Below are 19,622 nucleotides of genomic sequence, written 5' to 3' on the forward strand. Positions count from 1 at the left end.
ATTTCCCCCAAGCCTTTTTTTATCTATGGTGATCTGATGACCTCTTCTCTCTATGATACGACTCTTGTTTTAGATATAACATATTGTTGATGTATGTCCACCCCAACTCCCTATGTATGTCTGCCTCCTCGCCTCTGCACAGAATGGAGACTCAATGATTTCACGCCCGGGGCTCGCGATATATCGCGACGCCGCAAGTACAACGACTGAACTCTGACGAGCCTCTGCAAGCCTTATCCTAACCTTCTCTGGAACTTCTTACTGTTTCATGTTTTTAAAAAGGAATCCATTTTTTTTTTTTTTTTTTTTTTTCATTGTTATTGTGAGATGTGATGCAGGATTGATTGACTTGGGTGGATGTTTTAGTATACGGTTATAGCCCAATGTCCAAGATTCTAAAGGCCCCCCCGTGTCCAAAATTTTGGACTTTTTTTGTAGTCCTAAATGCCAAGCGTAAATGTGTACCTTGTAGTAATGAAGACCCAGAGTCCAAATTGTCCAAAAAAATTTACTTTGGGGCTATAAGCTTGCAAAACCCAAAAAGTCCTCGGCCTTTAGAGAATAGAGATGTGTGGAGAGTGAGTTCTAAAGAAGTACTCACACAGTGAACTACTCCGTGAGTCAGATGTCTCAGATTCTAACTCTGTATACAGTGTATACCTATACAATAGATCAGTTGCGCTTACTTGGGTGATGTTTCAAAGTCAAAGAGCAGGAAAAATGAGGAACAACGGAATTTTTCTTTTTATTCTACGACTTCTAGATCCCGAGATAAATCGATTAAAAAAATACCGGTAAATCGTGAACTCTGACGTCACGACATACGCTCGCGTACACGATGACGTCACATCAAATGTTCCGAGTAAAGCTCTCTCGCAGGCAGCACATTAATGTGTTTCTGCGCATTTCTTTCTGCTCCTCCGCCAGCGTGCTTGCATACTGGCCCTACCTAGCGAGGCAACTGCCTGAAGTCTGACGTCACACATCTTTAAATTCTTTCATTAGAACGGAAAATGAAAATTGAATTTTCGACCTTTTACAGTTATTTTTTTCGGAGTTTTGACCTCAGATTTGGATTTTTCACAACTTTTTACTTAGGAATTGACACTTTATTAATAATTTTTACCCATTTGCAACTGCTCCATTGAGATTTGAGTGAGTTTCATGTAGGATCTGACTCAGTGACTGAGTAGTTCACTGAAAAGAGTCGTTCTTTTTTATGACTCACTCATCTCCATACGTAGGAGACTTATCTTGCTTTCATGACAAGATGAATTGTTTAATTTTTGTTCCATATGATCAACTAATAAAAATTGTAATTTACCCATAACTGATGGTTGAATGAATTTGTATCTAGTAGCTCACTGAAGTAACAACGATCGTAGTTGGTATCTGGACGGGTTGCACGCAGCCCTGTGAAGACAGTGAAGTCCTAGCGAAAAAACGCGTCACTGAATCCAGTTATAACCTCATAAAGGGACTGTTCTACTACATAACCGCTCGTAAAAATCGCTGTGGAAGCCGGGGTTAACATGTAGATGGCGCGAAAAAAAACTTCAATAATTTAAGGTGTGTAAACACATAGTCGACCCCGTCGATCGATGAGCTGAATCTATGTTGTCGACGCAGTGTACGGTTTCAGTCGACATCGATCGACGGTCTCGACTATGTGTGGAGACACCTTTATTTATAGCTTGTAATCGCTTCGTTAAGCAGGGTCCACACTCCTGTTGGAAAAAATATCGGACCATAATGTTTCTTAGATGTGGGACTTGTTTGGAAACTGTCGTATCACGTCCATATTTGGGAAGCATTGTCGTATAACATTTCCAGCACAAGTGTAGACCCTGCTTAAGAATTGAAATCTTGGACCTATCTCTATTGCAAGGGAGGGGGGGATTAGTACACAAGCTTGTCAACCACTACTGCCACCCTAGTTTTAGATCTACTTGGGGTTACCTAGGCCACACCATGAAATCAATTTCCACAAAGACAGATATGCCCGATTTTACCACACCGAGTTTTCAGTTCATCCAGAGTTCGAGAAATATTGGCCTGTTGTAAATCAAATGGTTCAAAGACAAACCTTGACACTGTGTCAACTCTTCAGTGGTAAAACCGGTTAGCTTAACAGCCCTGTTTAAACCTATACTAAGACCGGTGCAACGGTTGGCGGCATTTTACCGCTTTTTGGCGGTTTTCAGTGTAATTTAACAATATCTCGGGAATGGTATGAGCTAGAGATTTGAAATTTGGTATGTAGTTCACAAATGTGACAGCCAGCCTAGTTAGCTTAGTTGGTAGTGCGTCTGCCTCGTAAGCGCTAGGCCGCGGGTTCGATTCCCGCCCGGGGCGGATTTTATCCTGATGGCTGGCTACAGTTGACTGAGTAGTCCACTGAAAAAGAATAGTGCATAGCGCGTCTCCTGAACTTTTAAGCACTAGGACACGGGTTGGATTCCGAATCCGGAACGAACTTTATTTTATACATCAGATAAGGTTCGTTCTCGGAACGGCTGGCTTTCTCCTATCCTGTCTTCCTTCTCTCTTCGATTTCGGGACGATAAGACCATAGCAATCATGCTAGTAGCAAGGTCCCCGCCCTAATGACCATCGAGAAATTGCTTCCAGTACCCAGCCAGTATCCACCAAGGAAAGAAAAGAAAGTTGAAAATAAAACAGACTTGTTTCTGGTTTCTGACCAAGACTTTATTATTATCTTTTGGAAAAGGAAAAAGTCTATAAATTTAATTTACAGAATAAATATTCGTATAAAAGAAGAATTTGTATGTACAATGAGCAGACCGAGCGAAGGGGACTTGTCTGCAAGTTAGTGATGGACAATAAAATTCGAAACATAGGTAATCCTTTTCATGAGTACCAAATTTTTTCCAATGTAGAAAAATATTGGGACGCGCGTAGGAAAATGGTCCAATGTCCTGACATTTGTAAACAACATATTTTTGAAAGCTCCATAAGAGTAAAGGGATGGAAATGTTAACTACCCCAAACTTCTTCGGCCTCCAAAATAAATGTTTCAATAATGGATTCTGCCCATGACGAGTGCAGGGGTGGCGTGGACTCAGTCCTGCTCAATGGTTGAGGAAATCCTTAGCCAACTCGTGCAGGTTATGTTCCATGCCTGATACTTCTACTTTCCATTGGTCCAGTCTATTACCCATTCCACGGAGCTGAAAAATAATACGTATAATAAATAAAATAAAGATAAAATTAAAAAGAAAACACTTCAAAAAGAAGGTACATAGATAGACAGATGCTATGGTTGGAAGCGCGTCTGCCGTGTAAGTGTTGGGTCGCGGGTTCGATTCCTGCTCGGGGCAAACTTCATAACCTAAACAGACAATAGGTACTCGTTCTCGGAAAGGCTAACTTTCTCCTATCCTGTCTTCTTCTTCGATTAGGGGACTATAGGACCTCTGTTGCAACAGTTTCCTCCAGACTCCAGAAAACCTAAAAAAAAAAAAAACAAACAAACAAAAAAAATAGCTTATCCCTAAAGGGAATCTAGATTTAGCTACAAAATTTCATCTTACCTGGTCTTTGCTGAGAACTCTCGGTTGTACCCAGGTTACGTTGAAGCTTTCATCCACCTGATCAATGTGACCTTTGACCAATCCGAGAGCCAGAGCTTTAATGATGAGGAATTCCACTTCAATGAGAGGCAACTGAGCTGCCTCGGAAATTTCAGCAAAGCTCAACTGATGGGAGCCGGGGATTTTCTTGAATGCGAGCTGAAAAGACGGAAGAATTTGGATATTAGAAGAAATAGTAACTAGGTTTGGATAAGTCCTTCTATGGGGACAGACAGACAGACCGACCGACCGACAGACGACACCGAGGCGAATACAATAGTCCGTCCCTTATACTACAAAATTTAATCTTACCTGGTCTTTGCTGAGAACTCTCGGTTGTACCCAGGTTACGTTGAAGCTTTCATCCACCTGGTCAATGTGACCTTTGACCAATCCCAGAGCCAGAGCTTTAATGATGAGGAATTCCACTTCAATGAGAGGCAACTGAGCTGCCTCGGAAATTTCAGCAAAGCTCAACTGATGGGAGCCGGGGATTTTCTTGAATGCGAGCTGAAAAGATGGAGAATTTGGATATTAGAAGAAATAGTAAAAAGACATGTCAGTAGGCACTCAGATCGGTAAAAAGCCAGCCAAGTTAGCTTGAATGGTAGCGCGTCTCCCTTGTAAGCGCTAGGTCTAGGGGTTCGATTCCCGCCCGAGGCGAACATTATCCTAAACAGATACGGTTCGTTCTCGGAACTTCTGAGTTTCTCTCCAATCCTGTTCTTTTCTCATCGATTTAGGGAGTGGGACGACAAGACCTCTGTAGTTACAGTTCCCTTTATCAAACCTCCCTCTAACCTAACTAGGCTGGCACTTCAATACCTACTCACCTCCATCAAGCAAAGCAGGGCAATTTTCTGGCTCAGTTTGTTTTCGTTGGCTTTGATATCATTCATAGCGGACCACTGAGGTCTCATCAGTTCAAACTTCTCAATGTCACCTGCATTGAATGCGCGGAGCAGTTCTACAAGCCATGCGTTGGGAGTTTGTTGAAGACTGTCCAGAATCGGGTGGGCTAACTGGAAATAATTCAAGACAAGGTGGGTTTAGTAACCAATGAATAAAAAGACCACCCTGAGGTTTAGATGTAGAAGCAACAGCCCCAAAAGATGGGTTTAGCTTCTACGAACCAATGGAGGGAAAAAAGCGTGCGATTATGGAATGAACTATTGAAATTAGGCCCAGTGGTAACGCACTTGCTTGCCATGCAGAAGGTCCCGGGTTCGAATCCCACCATTGACAAAAAAATATGCACTCGTATTTTGATTGCAAATATTTCAACGGGTTACTTTCTGGTGTTCTCATGTTGACCCAGCACCTAAATGGGAAGTATTGTGTCTCTTATCCCCCATCTGATCAGGGACCATAATATATTCTCGAGAAATTTCACTTACCAGTTCTCCAATATTATACACACTATCAGCTAACAGGGCAGCTAGGCCTATGAGAAAAGCGTGCTGTACTTGATCACTGGCAGTTAAATCATTGAGATCAACACAACCAAGGTACCTGCCCAACACAAAATATAAAATGGGATAAAAATGGGTTATTTATGGAACATTTATTTTGTGACGAACATTATCAATGCTCCACAGTCCACACAATGAGAACTATACTTATTATTTTTAGTAGTTAAAAAAATGACATAACAATCAATTCCTTTGCATTAGTAAACAACAACATTTTTATTATTAGTTAGATCAAGTACAAGAAGTCCGTCTATCATGATGCTGATACCCAAGTTCACCCAAGTTTCCTCTGACAATTGTTGAGATTCTGTTTTCATTATTGTATTTTAAACATTCGCGATAAAACTTTTTGATTTCATCAACAAGTGGAACAACATCCCAGATTTTGTTTAGAACGCGATCTTTGGCTCGTATCAATCTTTTGATTCTAACTTGCTCGATAACATTTGCTTCTTGTAGAACATCATTCTTTCTCTCCGTCAAAAATTCCTTCAGGAGATCTTTTTTCTGTTTTGCATGGAATTGTACTCTTCGTTTATCATTTAACATTGAGGATTTCAGTCGATTGATGAGATACTCGTTGTATTCTTTGTTTGAGATTTCATATCCAAGTTCCCCTTCTTCTATTTCCATTCTCTCATCAATCAACTCCTTCAACCGGTTCGCATGATGACGTATGACAGATAAGAATATGGAAAGCTTCCTTCTTCCTGCCTGAGACATTGCTATTTTATGTAACTGTTGTAATTCTATTCTATCACAGTAATCATAGTGCTTCTCTTCTATTGCATCCATAATCTGTTGATACCATATCCACATTGTATAGTAGACCGGTTTGTAATTCCCGATTTTCGCAAAGTTCACTTCCGAAATATAACTTTCAAGCTCTTCTTTATACGATTCACAGTCATCAATCAAATCGAATGCTGATTCAAAAGAGTCGTTTAAGTGATCTAAATAAAGTTCGCATATTTTCATCCTGTGCAACATCTTATTTTCCAATACATGCTGGAAATAATTCAGATTCAGTCTCATATATTTCAATGTTTGTTCCTCTTTCCTATCGTTAAATTGAATCAGTTCATCAATAATCATATCCGCTGTTTCCAAAGATTCGTTTAGAAACGCCTCCATTTTCAAAGCATTTTCCTGTGAGATAGGAAGGGTTTTTGTTTTGTAATATCGTACAAAAACGTCTTCCAATTTTCTTCCTGCATCTTTTGCATTCTCGTCGGTCGTTTTCAGAACTTGCTCTAGAATTTGCTTGATGTCTGGTTTAACATTTCCTTGTTCATTAATAGTACTCTTTCCACTATGTTTGCTGGTTTTAGTAGCATTCTGAGTACTTGGGTTCTTACTTAGTTTACTAGTCTGACTCGTTTTTTTCGTGTCCGATACGACTAATTTTGAATCATTAGCACTCATTGTAAGCTTTATAAATACCTAATAATAACCCCTAAGTGTACAGTATATTTCAACATAGACCTGTCATTGAGGATGTTTATCAATCAAGAACAAAATTCGGAACGAGAAATAAATACATGAAACCACATAAAGTATTTCAACTAATAGATAAATTTAAATAAATTTAAAAATTATCAATTTTTTCCAAGCCAAATTTTATTGATCTCCTTTACCTACAACCTACAGTTAGTGTTTTATAAGAGTGTCATGCTTAGGTACCTCAGAGCTGTCCTGTAGTAGAGAGATAGTTTAGCCTGTTTCCTGTAGAGTGTGCTGGCTACCAGGTAGAATCTACTGTGAATTGCTGTCACTCCTTCAATGTCATTCACTAAGAGCTCAATTTCATCAATCAGTTTCTGTAAAAGAAGACAAAATTACTTGGTCTGATCTGATTCACCATAATTCTCAAATAGTATATCCAACTTTAATCAAATTCAACAAAAATGTTCTTGCCAAAATCCTGGATACAGGCCTGTTTGACACCTAAAGGGCATTTCCTCATTAGATTTATTACACTTTTGCCTTTAGGAATTGATCAAACCTGTGGAGACCCAGCATGACCTTTCTCAGAGCAATTTCTACACTTTAAGTTCATTGAACTGATAGCACATTTTATTCTAGTGCAGTCTAAGATGGTGACATTGTTGAATGAAATTCTATTCTATTTTCTCTCACACACCTCTACTTCATCAAGACTGCCAGGTTTATCAGCATCCTTGTTCATGATCATCTGTGCTTGTAATATCTTGCACAGGGATTTGGCTTCCAAGTTGTTCTTGACTTTGTCTTCAAATGATTGAAGCAGTACAAGGGCTTCTTCTTGGTCACTGAGGTGATTCGTGATTACTTCCATGATCTCCATCAGTGAAACAGGATTAATCCTGGAATTAAACATAAGCATTTGTTAACAAAAGGGATGTACTTACAATCAAAGTAAGGTTTCATTCAAAGAGATGCTAGGAAAACAGTTTTGAGGGAAACAAATTTTGACTTCCAATAGGTATTGATTCATTTTACAACTCAGAAAAATTTGTTTCACAATTTTTTCTTCTTCTTCTTCTTCTTCTTCTTCTTCTTCTTTCTAGTAAGGTTAGACTTTAAGAGGGGGGATTATAAGCAGTGTTTTGAATGAGGGTTATGACTTCACCAATGATTTACTCAACAACAGTACCAAGAGCTTCAAAAAATCTAGTCTTGGATTTTCAAGACTAGATGTTTTCCAAGTTCCAGTTGGAATACTTACTTGGTCTCAAAAGATATGACAAATTTGTGATATAAATCCCGAAGTTCGCCTTCTTTCTGGATAGCGGGGTTTTGAACAAATGCTAACACTGCCAAAGTCAGCTGATGCCATAGCCTGAGAATGGTACAAAAAGGGGTTCAGTGAGCATACACAGTATACAAACAAGGACTTTACAAATTATGTTCCAAGATTGGCTTGTCCGAGATGTATATAACATCATACTTACGTCATCTATGAGCTACATAACTAGTCATTCCAGTATGATTTTTTCCATTTAACAAATAAATTCTACATGTGGAGACATAGATCAATCCAAAAAGAACACTATTTTAATACCGATTTGAACAAGAACTTACTTTTTGTTGTACAGCTCTTCCAAATTTAGCCATTGAGCTGAGATCTCGGGGTTCTTACTGTAGGCTTCTTGTTTAGCGGTCAAATAGACAGTAGGATCAACAATAGTGGACATGGTGAGCAATATAAAGTTGAATAGCCTTTAGAACGAAGGAGACAGATAATGAGAAATTCCCAAGGAATATTAGACAGGTAAATCGAAAAAACTCTTCTGAATTTCAAGTTCTTCAGATAATTCAAATATCAAAATTCAAATAAATTTTTTCAAAAAATGACTTGCAAATGAAAAGTGAGGTTATGTTTACAACTTTACATCAAATTTTGTAAACAAAAATCAAAGCTCCGTTCACAAATCAACTCGAATGTTGAATGAATATTTTTCCGTCTGAAATCACTTTAAATGTAATTTTTTTCATATTTTATATAAAAAAATGCATAAAAAAGTTATTCAAAATGTAAATAAAGTTTTGATTAATGAAAAACTATGGTTTAAAAGTCTTTTTCCCTTGTAAAAATTAATTAAATCCGACCGCAGAAATATAAAACAATTGAAATTTGTAAACGTGGCTTGAAGATCTTCAAACAACCAATCAAAACGCTCGAATACTGCAACTGAGGCAGTTGAAAAAATGCATTTTACAAAGCATGTGATTGGTTGAAATCATCTGGAACCGAAGGAAGGGGTTTATCATTTTATCAGTCTCTTATCTCAAAACTAACTCACTTCGTTTGAAGATAACAGTTAACGAGTTAACTGAGTCAACAGTCTAGTCGCCGGTTTACGTGTAGTTACGTACTTGTGGAGGGGCTTTCCATGGATATTTTACGCAGACAGTACCTAGTAAGTCAACGATAACATCATAAAGTAGGTACTGTACCTAGTATTGGCCATTTCCTGTGACACATTATCATAATATTATGTAGAAGTGGCTAACTGTAGTAGAAGTACGGCTAGATGCTAGATGGGTACTGTTGGTTGTTTTTCCCATATTGACCTTCGTCACTTACCAAGATGAAGAGAGAGAGAGAGACCACTTGGCTCTTGCCAATATCTTACTGCTCATAGGGTAGATTTTGCCCCGTTGAGCAGTTGGCTAGAAAGAAGTATTCCCCCCTGAAAGGCACTTCAAGTAACTGCAGCTAGTAGGTCGTTCGTGCAAAGAAGGAATTCTCTCTGTTAAAATAAGCTAGAATGAGTGTCAAAAAAAGTCAGTCTCCAAAATTCGTACACCTGCCTCGGTGGTGTAGTGGTCAAGGCGCTCGCCTGGTAAACAGGAGGGCGTGGATTCAATCCCAGCGGAGGTATGGAATTTTATCCTCAATATAATTTGAGAATTTGACCACAATAATAATAGTAGCCTATTGCTGGAGTAATACCTAGTAAAAATGTGAACGTTTATGACTAGATTTCAGTGAATTTCCTGTGCCAGACACTCAGTTTTATGTGGTGTCATCAAAAACTGTTAAATCAAGTTGTGCAGGCATTCTTGCCACAGCAGTTTTTAGTTCCTGAGTAACCACTGCACATCTAGTCAATAAAATGCTGAAGCCAGTCATTTTAAGTGTAAAAAGTGTCTACAAGAAAGTATTCTCGAAGAAATCCAAGAACTGGAATGATCTCTTCCCATCCAAAGCCAGCTTCTTATTCTTCAACATGTATATTCTGTTCTGTGTTCTTCATGGTAAGTGAAAACTATGCTACTACTGATCATTATGTTTACCTTTGCGTAGGTAATCTTTCATTAATTTCCAATCGTTCACCAAAAGCAGAAAAATAAAGGACCAATGTCCATTTCAAATGGTTCTGTTATCTAAGTAAATGAAGAAAACAGATTCATAAACCAGCTCTGTATAGGTACTATTTCTAAGGATATATTTTGGTATCAATATAATGGGGAGGTTATCATATTCCTATTAAAACTACCTACCTCTTTAAAAAAAAAAAAAACCTTTTGTCCCCTCAATCAGAACTGTCTGTTTAATAACAAAAACTATTTTTATGTTTCCAGCCCTAATAATATCTGCCTCTCAAGATAAAAACAAAGGCTATGAGTACAACTACATTGTTGTAGTCCTACTCACAGATCTTCTCAAACTGATAATCTCCTTCCTGTTATTCTGGAAGAACAATCCATTCTCATCTTTTGTAAGCCAATTCAACAACAACCACAACTGTAAGTATCAAAACTGATGATGTTAGGTAGAGAGGGTTCCTTTTGGAGGATCCTCCCACGTCCCACACTAAAAAAAAAAAAAAAAAAAAAAACCCAGAAACCTCTAGATACAGAGTCCACCACACCACTATTGAGGTGCTAGACAACATCCCCTGATTGTTCACATCCTACACTGACCATGTGAATATTAATCAAAACAATCTATTAGTTTAACGAGTTACTTATTATTCTGGTAGTGTACTTGATGTGTTTCTAATGAGAGTAATAACTCTATTTATCAGAATGACAGGGTCAAGACTGATAGATTTCAGTGTGCTTGAACAAATATGGAATTATGTATCCTTTGTAATTTTTTCATACGTTCAAAATTTCATGTATAAGTTTTATTATTTATTATTCGTATTAAATTTAATTATAAAGGAGTCAAATACGTAGGTACAAGCACACCTACTTCCCGTGACCTAAAAATCATTCGACGGTCATAAAACGGGAAGATGAAAAAATCCTGTAAGGCGTCGAAAAATTCCTTCAATTGAGGTACCTATCGGTTGTAACGAAAATCGGCCATAACGAAAGAATATGCTCCGTTTTTCAAAGTTCGATATCTACTACCTACAGCTATTGAAGATTCTTACTACAGTTAGCTTGGAGGGTAGCGTGTCTGCCTAGGTCGCGGTTCGATTTCCGCTTGGAGCAGATTTTATCCTGAACGGATAAGTTTCGTTCTCGGAACGGCTGGCTTTCTCCTTTCCTCCTTCTCTCTTCGTTTTCGGGATGATAAGACCTTAGCCGTTAGAGTTCCCTCTATCAAACCCATTGAAGATTTTCTATTGCATTTTTATAGCAATATCTACACATCGCTTGAAAGTGGTACCTAGATACCTACCAACCAAAAATATTGTTAGGTATTGTTGACCTAGTGACAATTTTAATTGGTAGGTGTTGTTCTATACGTATAGGTTTTATATTTTATAGGTACCAATTTTACGGTCGGTAGTTATTTGTGTTGGAGAACAACTTTGTAACTCAGGAATGCGGTATACCTACCTCAAAATGATCTCATGGATAGTTCTAAATTTATTTACTTATCTAATACCCCTAACAGTTGCCAACTGCTGAGTATCCTTCACAGAAAGACCGGAAAAATTTGTATGATGCGCAAATAATGGTAAAAAAACGAAGTTTTTTTATTTTTTATTTTAATTTATTATGGTAAAAAAATATATTCCATAGATATTTTTATCGAATAGTCGAATAGAATGGGTAACCTAATGATTGTTATAGTGTTTGTGCCAAGTGTCGTGATGTTACACGCTATTATGTTTACTTTACTGTAAGTAGAAGTGTATAGGCACTATGTAGTGTTTGTAGCTTATACATAAAACAACATCGCTTTACAACTATTCTTTCAAAGAGGTTTGTTAAAGGGAACTATGACAATGGAGGTCTTATCGTCCCGAAATCGAAGAGAGAAGGACAAAATCGGCGAAAGCCAGCCGTTCCGAGAACGAACCTTATCTGTTTAGGATAAGGTTCTGCCTAGAGCGGAAATCGACCCCGCGACCTAGCGCTTACAAGGCAGGCGCGTTACCTTCCAAGCTAACCAGTCTAAACATTTTTGCATCTCCTGGAAAGTTTGCAGAATAGCAATTGTTGGGAGCTATTGTTTATAAAACGTCTATATTATACTGACACTCATTGTAAAGTACTTGGTGTAAATACTTCCATGTTGGAATGTCATTTGTGATAGCTATTTTTATCTACGTTTTGTGGAGTTATCGTGTGACAGCTATTTTGGTATCTATGTTTTGTGGTGCTAATGTACTATCGTATATCATATCGTTGCCAAGTGGTGACATTATTCCCCTATAACTCTGTTGTACTGATAATCCTATCGGGTATATGTTATTCATTACATATTAGGTACATGTTAGTGTAGGTTGCAAGTCCTTATAGTTTGTCACGAAAAAATGCTGGGGGGAAAAATATTCTGGCAAACATTTTTGCATCTCCTGGAAAGTTTGCAGAATAATAATTGTTGGGAGCTATTGTTTATAAAACGTCTATATTATACTGACACTCATTGTAAAGTACTTGGTGTAAATACTTCAATGTTGGAATGTCATTTGTGATAGCTATTTTTATCTACGTTTTGTGGGGTTATCGTGTGACAGCTATTTTGGTATCTATGTTTTGTGGTGCTAATGGGCTATCGTATATCATATCGTTGCCAAGTGGTGACATTATTCCCCTATAACTCTGTTGTACTGATAATCCTATCGGGTATGTTATTCATTACATATTAGGTACATGTTAGTGTAGGTTGCAAGTCCTTATAGTTTGTCACGAAAAAATGCTGGGGGGAAAAATATCTTTTCAATGCACGTCATGGGATACTTCGTCTAAGCGCTGCGCTGTTCAGACAAAGTGTGACATCACTTCAAGGCTTTTATGGGTGTATAATTGTATATTACCTATTAGGGGGTTTATTTTTGAATAGACCAAGTATGTTGGTACCGATTTTTCCCCCTCCCAAGAACTTCATTCTCCAGATTCTAACTAGCATCCTCTTATGACCGATTATCTTGAAACTCTTTGTGGTAAGATTAGGCATGCCATTAAAGGACAAACAAAAAGTTGTGATGACTATAAAGTCGGGTGTTCCAAAATTTACGAACATCTAGTACCGATTTTTCCCCCTCCCAAGAACTTCATTCTCCAGATTCTAACTAGCATCCTCTTTTGACCGATTATCTTGAAACTCTTTGTCCTAAGATTAGGCATGCCATTAAAGGACAAACAAAAAGTTGTGATGACTATAAAGTCGGATGTTCCAAAATTTACGAACATCTTATGGATAATTCGTGAATCCCAGCCCTATCCTAGCCCGTCCATACCTAACGAAAAAGCTACTGAAGATCGCCCAGATCTTCGAGCTCAGTTAGGAATCAGCTAAACTCCATACACTAGAAGCTATAACCATTCCGGTAGCTCCGGTAACGAAGCCCACTCTGAGGCTAGGTGTAGGGGGGCAACAGACCTAAAAGTTGTGTTAAGCTCATACGAATCTAACCCTTTCATTGTATATTTTCTTTGCCTTTTCCCGTGTTCAGACGGGGTCGACCTTTTTCGTCAGCCTCAGCCCTAAGGGGGGGGGGACCAACACTCAATCGACTGGGACATACCGATTTAGTGTTAGATGCGTCTAATTTGATTATTATGTTCTCTGAAGACCATCTTCAGAAGGAGAGGAACAACATATTAAAATTTACCTAGAGAGAATTTACTATTTATCTAAAGATAATTTACATGATATCTAAATCTAATTAATCTCACTATTCATTTAAAAAAAAAAGTCCCCAGACTTTTTCAGTACCCTGGGCCCCGTTTCATGAAACTTATAAGTCCTGTAATACAGGGAAATTGCCTCTATTAAAGCCAAATTTTAAAGATGGTCGTTTCAATCTATTGTTCTGGTTTCAGTGCTATTGCTATGGTTATTTCAGTTCTAATCCATTGTTTTTGGTTTCAGTGCTATGGTTGTACCTGATACCGGCCTTGTTGTATTGCATTTACAACAATCTTGTCTTCGTCAGTCTGTCTCAGTTCGACCCCACCACATACTCCCTACTGTTGCAGATCAGGGTAGTCATTACGGGGGTACTCTTTCAGGCAAGTCGTTTCCCACGCTACGGCCGCGGCCCCATTTTATCGACATTTGTAATTACTGTAATGTGTAATAAATTGATTTTTATTACGTAAAGAAAGTACAGTTGGGCTCGTTTCACACGTATAAAGTTTCATTCGGTTTGGTTCGTTATCGATTGGCTCTCTTTTACCGTTTCACCATTCCAATAGGTGTGAAACGAGAATCAGGTTCAAAGTCGGACAGAAATAAACCAAAAACGAACTGAATGAACAACGTATAAGTGTGAAATTAGCTTTAGTAGATACCTATACCTATGTACACAATATCAATCAAGTCAAGTTCGGCTGATCGACCACTTTTTTTAAGAGGTTTGATAGAGGGAACTGTTCTGCTAAGGTCTTGTCGTCCCGAAATCGAAGAGAGAAGGAAGACAGGATAGGAGAAAGCCAGTAATTCCGAGAACGAACATTATCTGTTTAGGATAAAATCTGCCCCGGGCGGGAATCGAACCCGCGGCCTAGCGCTTACAAGGCAGACGCGCTACCATCCAAGCTAAGCTACGTCAGGATGCACCCTGACTCTTGAGTCAAAACTTGAAGGTATGAACTTAGTAAAGTTGTGTCAATCGACATTACCAAGAACCGGCCTACGCATTTCTGACTGCAGAAACTAAGTAGTGCATCTTGAGACCTTTACATGTCTAACGTGAACCCACGACCTCTGGCTTACCAGGCGAATGTTTTACCTCCGGGTGTATTAACTGATATATAATTATGTATTCGTATTTCTTACTTTAGATTTATCCGCTCATCTCTGATGAAAGTACGACAAATTACGGCTTCTACCTAATTACTCACGTAGCAAATAAAAGTCCTCACGTAGCTTTGATTAATGCACGCTTAGTTTCGGTCACGCAGAACATTCCATGCCTCATTAGGGAAGAGGTCAATACCAAATTACCAATGTACCTACGGTGATTATGATCACACTCTACCTACCTGCCCGTGTTGGTAGATTGGTGCTGAAACGGTCACCTGGTAATCAGGAGGTCACGGGTTCAAATCCCAATCAAGGCATGGAATTTTATCTCAATTTTATAAGGCTCATCTCTCGTTGGAGGCTAAGCGACTTTTAGTAGCGCGTAGCCATTTGCAAGATCAAACCTATGACTATGAAAGAGACTCTCTATCATTTTCATGTTTTGCAGAGGACTACGCGCTACTAAAAGTGACGCTTTTACGGTTGCAGTGTGAGACAACCTTTAAGTATGATCAACACTTTCTTCTTCAACTATACATCGCTACTTGTCTTGTTTTCAGCTCTTATTCAAAAAGTCAACACTTTTTTTTTTTTACAACACTACTTCTTTTTATTTTCAGATCTTGTTCAAGAAGCGGCTGAGTCTCATACAATGGATCTCATTACTAACTCTCATGTCAGGCTGTATGATCAAGGAACTCAATCTATCTGACGACTGGAGCGCTACTCATGTCTTAGATGGCGGCAATACTGTGAACTTCTCGTTTGGGTTTAACATTTGCTTTATTCTCATTCAAGTAAGCATTAACATTTGCTTTATTCTCATTCAAGTAAGCTTTAACATTTGCTTTATTCTCATTCAAGTAAGTGTTAACATTATTTGCTTTATTCTCATTCAAGTAAGCTTTAACATTTTTTTAAAGATGTTTGATGGAGGGAACTGTAAATGCAAAGGTCTTATCGTCCCGAAATCGAAGAGAGAAGGAAGACAGGATAGGAGAAAGCCAGCCGTTTCGAGAACGAACATTATCCGTTCAGGATAAAATCCGCCCCGGGCGGGAATCGAACCCGCGCGGCCTAGCGCTTACAAGGCAGACCTGGCAGACGCACTACCAACTAAGCTAACTAGGCTGGCAGCTTTAACATTTGCTTTATTCTCATTCAAGTAAGCTTTAACATTTGCTTTATTCTTATTCAAGTAAGCTTCAAGTTCAAAATGATTTTAGTGAGATCACTAGGCTTGTACTCCGGAGGTCTATTCAAGTAAGCTTCAAGTTCAAAATGATTTTAGTGAGATCACTAGGCTTGTACTCCGGAGGTCCCGGGTTCGATTCCGAATAGAGTGGGTTATTATTATTATTATTCACGAGTTTATAGGTATGCATTCAGGCTAGAAAGTTGAGTGCTACAGGCCTTTAGAATGATTCAAAGAAAAAAAGTCAGTCTTGTGGGCTTGAAAGGTAGCGCGCCTGCCGTGGTCCTGGGTTCGATTCCTAACCGGGGCGCACTTTATCCTTTTCGATTTACACACAAAGGCAGGTACATCATCTTTTTCTTCTTCTTTTCTTTCTTTATTTTTATTTTTTTTTTTTTCTTTTTCACCAGGTTCTATGTTTTTTCTTTCTTATTATGTATTATTATTTTCCCGTCAGTCGACCCATTTCTGGAACGACTTAAGATTTGATTTGATGATGATTATTTTCCCGTCAGGTTCTATGTTCGTGTACGGCAGGCGTGTATAATGAGTTCCTATTGAAGAAGAATGGAGGCAGTGTGAATACGCTGGTACAGAATATCTTCATGTATTTGGACTCGATTCTAGTCAATGGTGTTATTCTAGTCTGGAAATATGATTGGAGTGAGATGTTCAGTGTGAAAGCGATTGAGAGTTTGCTCCATTTCAAGGTAGGTAGATAGGTGGATATTAAAAATTCCAGTTTAGGTTCTATAGGGGAAAAATGTTAAACCCATTTTACTCTGGTTAACTGCTAAGGTTTTTGTGACGCGATAGTGGTTTCAATTTTACTGAATCTCCTAATAGTGTCTTGATATATTCCCATGATTCCCGAATCCCATTTTTGCTCAGTGATTTCCTTATCTTATTCTTGTTAATTGCAGGTATTAATCGTGATTCCCTAATGTTCTTCTTGTTAATTGCAGGTATTAATCGTAATGCTCAACAACGCGGCGCTGGGTATTACGACGAGTTTCTTTCTCAAGAATTTGAACTCCATTTTGAAAACCTTTGCCTCGGCTCTGGATTATTATTTTCCCGTCAGTCGACCCATTTCTGGAACGACTTAAGATTTGATTTGATGATGATTATTTTCCCGTCAGGTTCTATGTTCGTGTACGGCAGGCGTGTATAATGAGTTCCTATTGAAGAAGAATGGAGGCAGTGTGAATACGCTGGTACAGAATATCTTCATGTATTTGGACTCGATTCTAGTCAATGGTGTTATTCTAGTCTGGAAATATGATTGGAGTGAGATGTTCAGTGTGAAAGCGATTGAGAGTTTGCTCCATTTCAAGGTAGGTAGATAGGTGGATATTCAAAATTCCAGTTTAGGTTCTTTAGGGGAAAAATGTTAAACCCATGTTACTCTAGGGATGTTGCGATATATCGAAAACCGATATATATCGATATATTTCCCCCGATATATCGATATCGATATATTTGAGAGGCCGATATATCGATATATTTGCAACTCATTTACATCCCTATGTTACTCTGGTTAACTGCTAAGGTTTTTGTGACGCGATAGTGGATAGTGGTTTCAATTTTACTGAATCTCCTAATAGTGTCTTGATATATTCCCAAGATTCCCGAATCCCATTTTTGCTCAGTGATTTCCTTATCTTATTCTTGTTAATTCCAGGTATTAATCGTGATTCGCTAATGTTCTTCTTGTTAATTCCAGGTATTAATCGTGATGCTCAACAACGCGGCGCTGGGTATTACGACGAGTTTCTTTCTCAAGAATTTGAACTCCATTTTGAAAACCTTTGCCTCGGCTCTGGAACTCTCTCTGGTGGCTATTCTAAGTCGTATCTTTCTCAACGTTCCTATCATGTTGAACACTGTGGTGTCTATCTGTGTGGTGTCACTGGCGGTGGTTATCTACACGCAGAACCCGGTCACTAATGTCAAGAAGATGGAGGAGGAGGAGAAACCTATGCTGGGACGTGACGCGGAGGGGATTGCCTGAGGTAGTACCTACTGAGATATTGACTGACCTAAGGTAGTACTGAGAGAGAGTGTCTATGCCTCGTTTACATTCAGCTCACTTCTGTGGCAATGAGCAGGAAAGTGGGCAGGGAATTGGGCATGACGAGAATGTAAACACCTCAGACCTATGCTGGGACGTGACGCGGAGGGGATTGCCTGAGGTAGCAACATTGGGAGATATGGACTGAGCTGAGGTAGTACCTACTGAGATATTGACTGATCTAAGGTAGTACTGAGAGAGAGTGTCTATGCCTCGTTTACATTCAGCTCACGTCTGTGGCAATGAGCAGGAAAGTGGGCATGACAATGTAAACACCTCACTCGCCTCGCCACTTCTACTGCCACTGCTCCTGCCCTGTGCTCCCCTTATTGTCGGTTTTTTGTGCACGAGTCAAAGGACCGGCATGACGAGGAGAAGTGAAGGGGCAGGAAGGCGTTTACATTCAGCTCCGAATCATTTGCGTTGTGTGTTTTGTACGATTTTCAAAGTTTTACGTGACCAGGGCAGCTTGGATAAGTAGTTTAGGAAGGGAAGTGAGCTGAATATAAACACACAACTTCTGCCTTCACTTCTCAAGCAGTAAAGAGAGAAGTAAATACGGCAGGACGAGTAGCAGGAGAGGGAGAGCTGAATATAAACGAGGCCAGTACTGGCCAGTAGCGACAGTAGCAACTCTGAGAGTTATTGCCTTTGGCAGTAGCATCAGTAGGGTAGCATTTCTAGGAGATATTGACTGAGCTAAGGTAGTAGTGGAGAGTGCCTAAGGCAGGATCTCATTGAAAAGTGTCTGAGGCAGCAGCAACTCTGGGAGGAAATGACTGAGCTAAGGCAGTACTGAATGCCCAAGGCAGGATCTCATTGAAAAGTGTTATCGTGAAATTGCCTGAGGCAGCAGCAACTCTGGGAGAAAATGACTGAGCTAAGGTAGTACTGAGAGAGTGTGCCTAAGGCAGGATCTCATTGAAAAGTGTTATCTTGTACCTTGGTTCAAGGTAAGGTTATGTTTCTTGCATAGGGTATTATGTACCTTGTGCGCTTTAGGAGTGCTGGGACAGAGTACCTAATGCAGGATCTCTTCATAAAATGTGATTTGGTTATTACGTACCTTGATTCAAGGTAAGGTTCGTTGCTTAAAGCAGGGTTCACACTTGAAGTGGTGTCTACACAAATATGTGTGTAAAGAGTGTGTGAGCTATGAAAAAACTAACAAACTACTCTTTTCTGTGGATAGTCAATGAGTTGGATCCTTATATTCTTTACTCCTTATACCTGTAGGTAGAGGGTTGAGTGAATTTCATAATTTAGGGTCTGATTCATTAACTCAATAGTCCACTGAAAAGAGAAGTTCATTTTTATACATAAATGACTGTTCGTATGACGCTAGTTCAAACAATTAACCCGTTGTGTGTGGACATGGACAGTACAAGAAAAGTTTTCTTCACAGAAGAAAAATCAAAGACCAATACACTTTTGTGTATTGTCATTATTTCCATTTGTCTCCAAGTTACCAATACCGTATTATTGTTGTTTACCATTTGATTCATTTTGTTTTGTACATAGTTCTCATGCTGTGCAATTTGTATTATTTTCAAGTTGTAACAAGAACTTCCCTTTTGTTATTGTTAGTTTTGTTTCTGTATGATCTCGTTTTGTTAACTTTGTATTCCTCGTCAAAATTTAGCTC

General features: G+C 38.9%; 2 protein-coding genes and 1 long non-coding RNA gene across 3 annotated transcripts; 1 reads left to right on the plus strand and 2 right to left on the minus strand.

Annotated features, from left to right (window-relative positions):
• Positions 1-2,694: 2,694 nt before the first annotated feature.
• On the minus strand, positions 2,695-8,404 carry LOC103513835 (26S proteasome non-ATPase regulatory subunit 13). Its single transcript, XM_008478683.3, has 8 exons — positions 8,129-8,404; positions 7,773-7,886; positions 7,209-7,410; positions 6,749-6,885; positions 4,991-5,105; positions 4,427-4,615; positions 3,906-4,103; positions 2,695-3,191 (listed from the first exon to the last, which is right to left on the minus strand). Exons 1-8 carry the CDS (start codon positions 8,239-8,241, stop codon positions 3,093-3,095), a joined length of 1,167 nt encoding a protein of 388 aa, XP_008476905.1. The 5' UTR covers positions 8,242-8,404; the 3' UTR covers positions 2,695-3,092.
• A 503-nt stretch (positions 8,405-8,907) lies between these two features.
• LOC113469329 lies at positions 8,908-9,644 on the minus strand. Its single transcript, XR_003392779.1, has 2 exons — positions 9,504-9,644; positions 8,908-8,964 (listed from the first exon to the last, which is right to left on the minus strand). It is a non-coding gene; the product is annotated as an uncharacterized LOC113469329 (long non-coding RNA).
• On the plus strand, positions 9,511-17,993 carry LOC103513837 (UDP-galactose transporter senju). The gene is made up of 6 exons (XM_026826939.1): positions 9,511-9,808; positions 10,136-10,300; positions 13,833-13,972; positions 15,329-15,505; positions 16,419-16,613; positions 17,630-17,993. The coding sequence occupies exons 1-6, from the start codon at positions 9,667-9,669 to the stop codon at positions 17,915-17,917; spliced, it is 1,107 nt and encodes a 368-aa protein (XP_026682740.1). The 5' UTR covers positions 9,511-9,666; the 3' UTR covers positions 17,918-17,993.
• The last annotated feature ends 1,629 nt before the right edge of the window (positions 17,994-19,622 follow it).

The sequence above is a fragment of the Diaphorina citri genome, unplaced genomic scaffold (genome assembly GCF_000475195.1).
Source record: "Diaphorina citri unplaced genomic scaffold, Diaci psyllid genome assembly version 1.1 scaffold1033, whole genome shotgun sequence".
NCBI lineage: Eukaryota > Metazoa > Arthropoda > Insecta > Hemiptera > Psyllidae > Diaphorina > Diaphorina citri.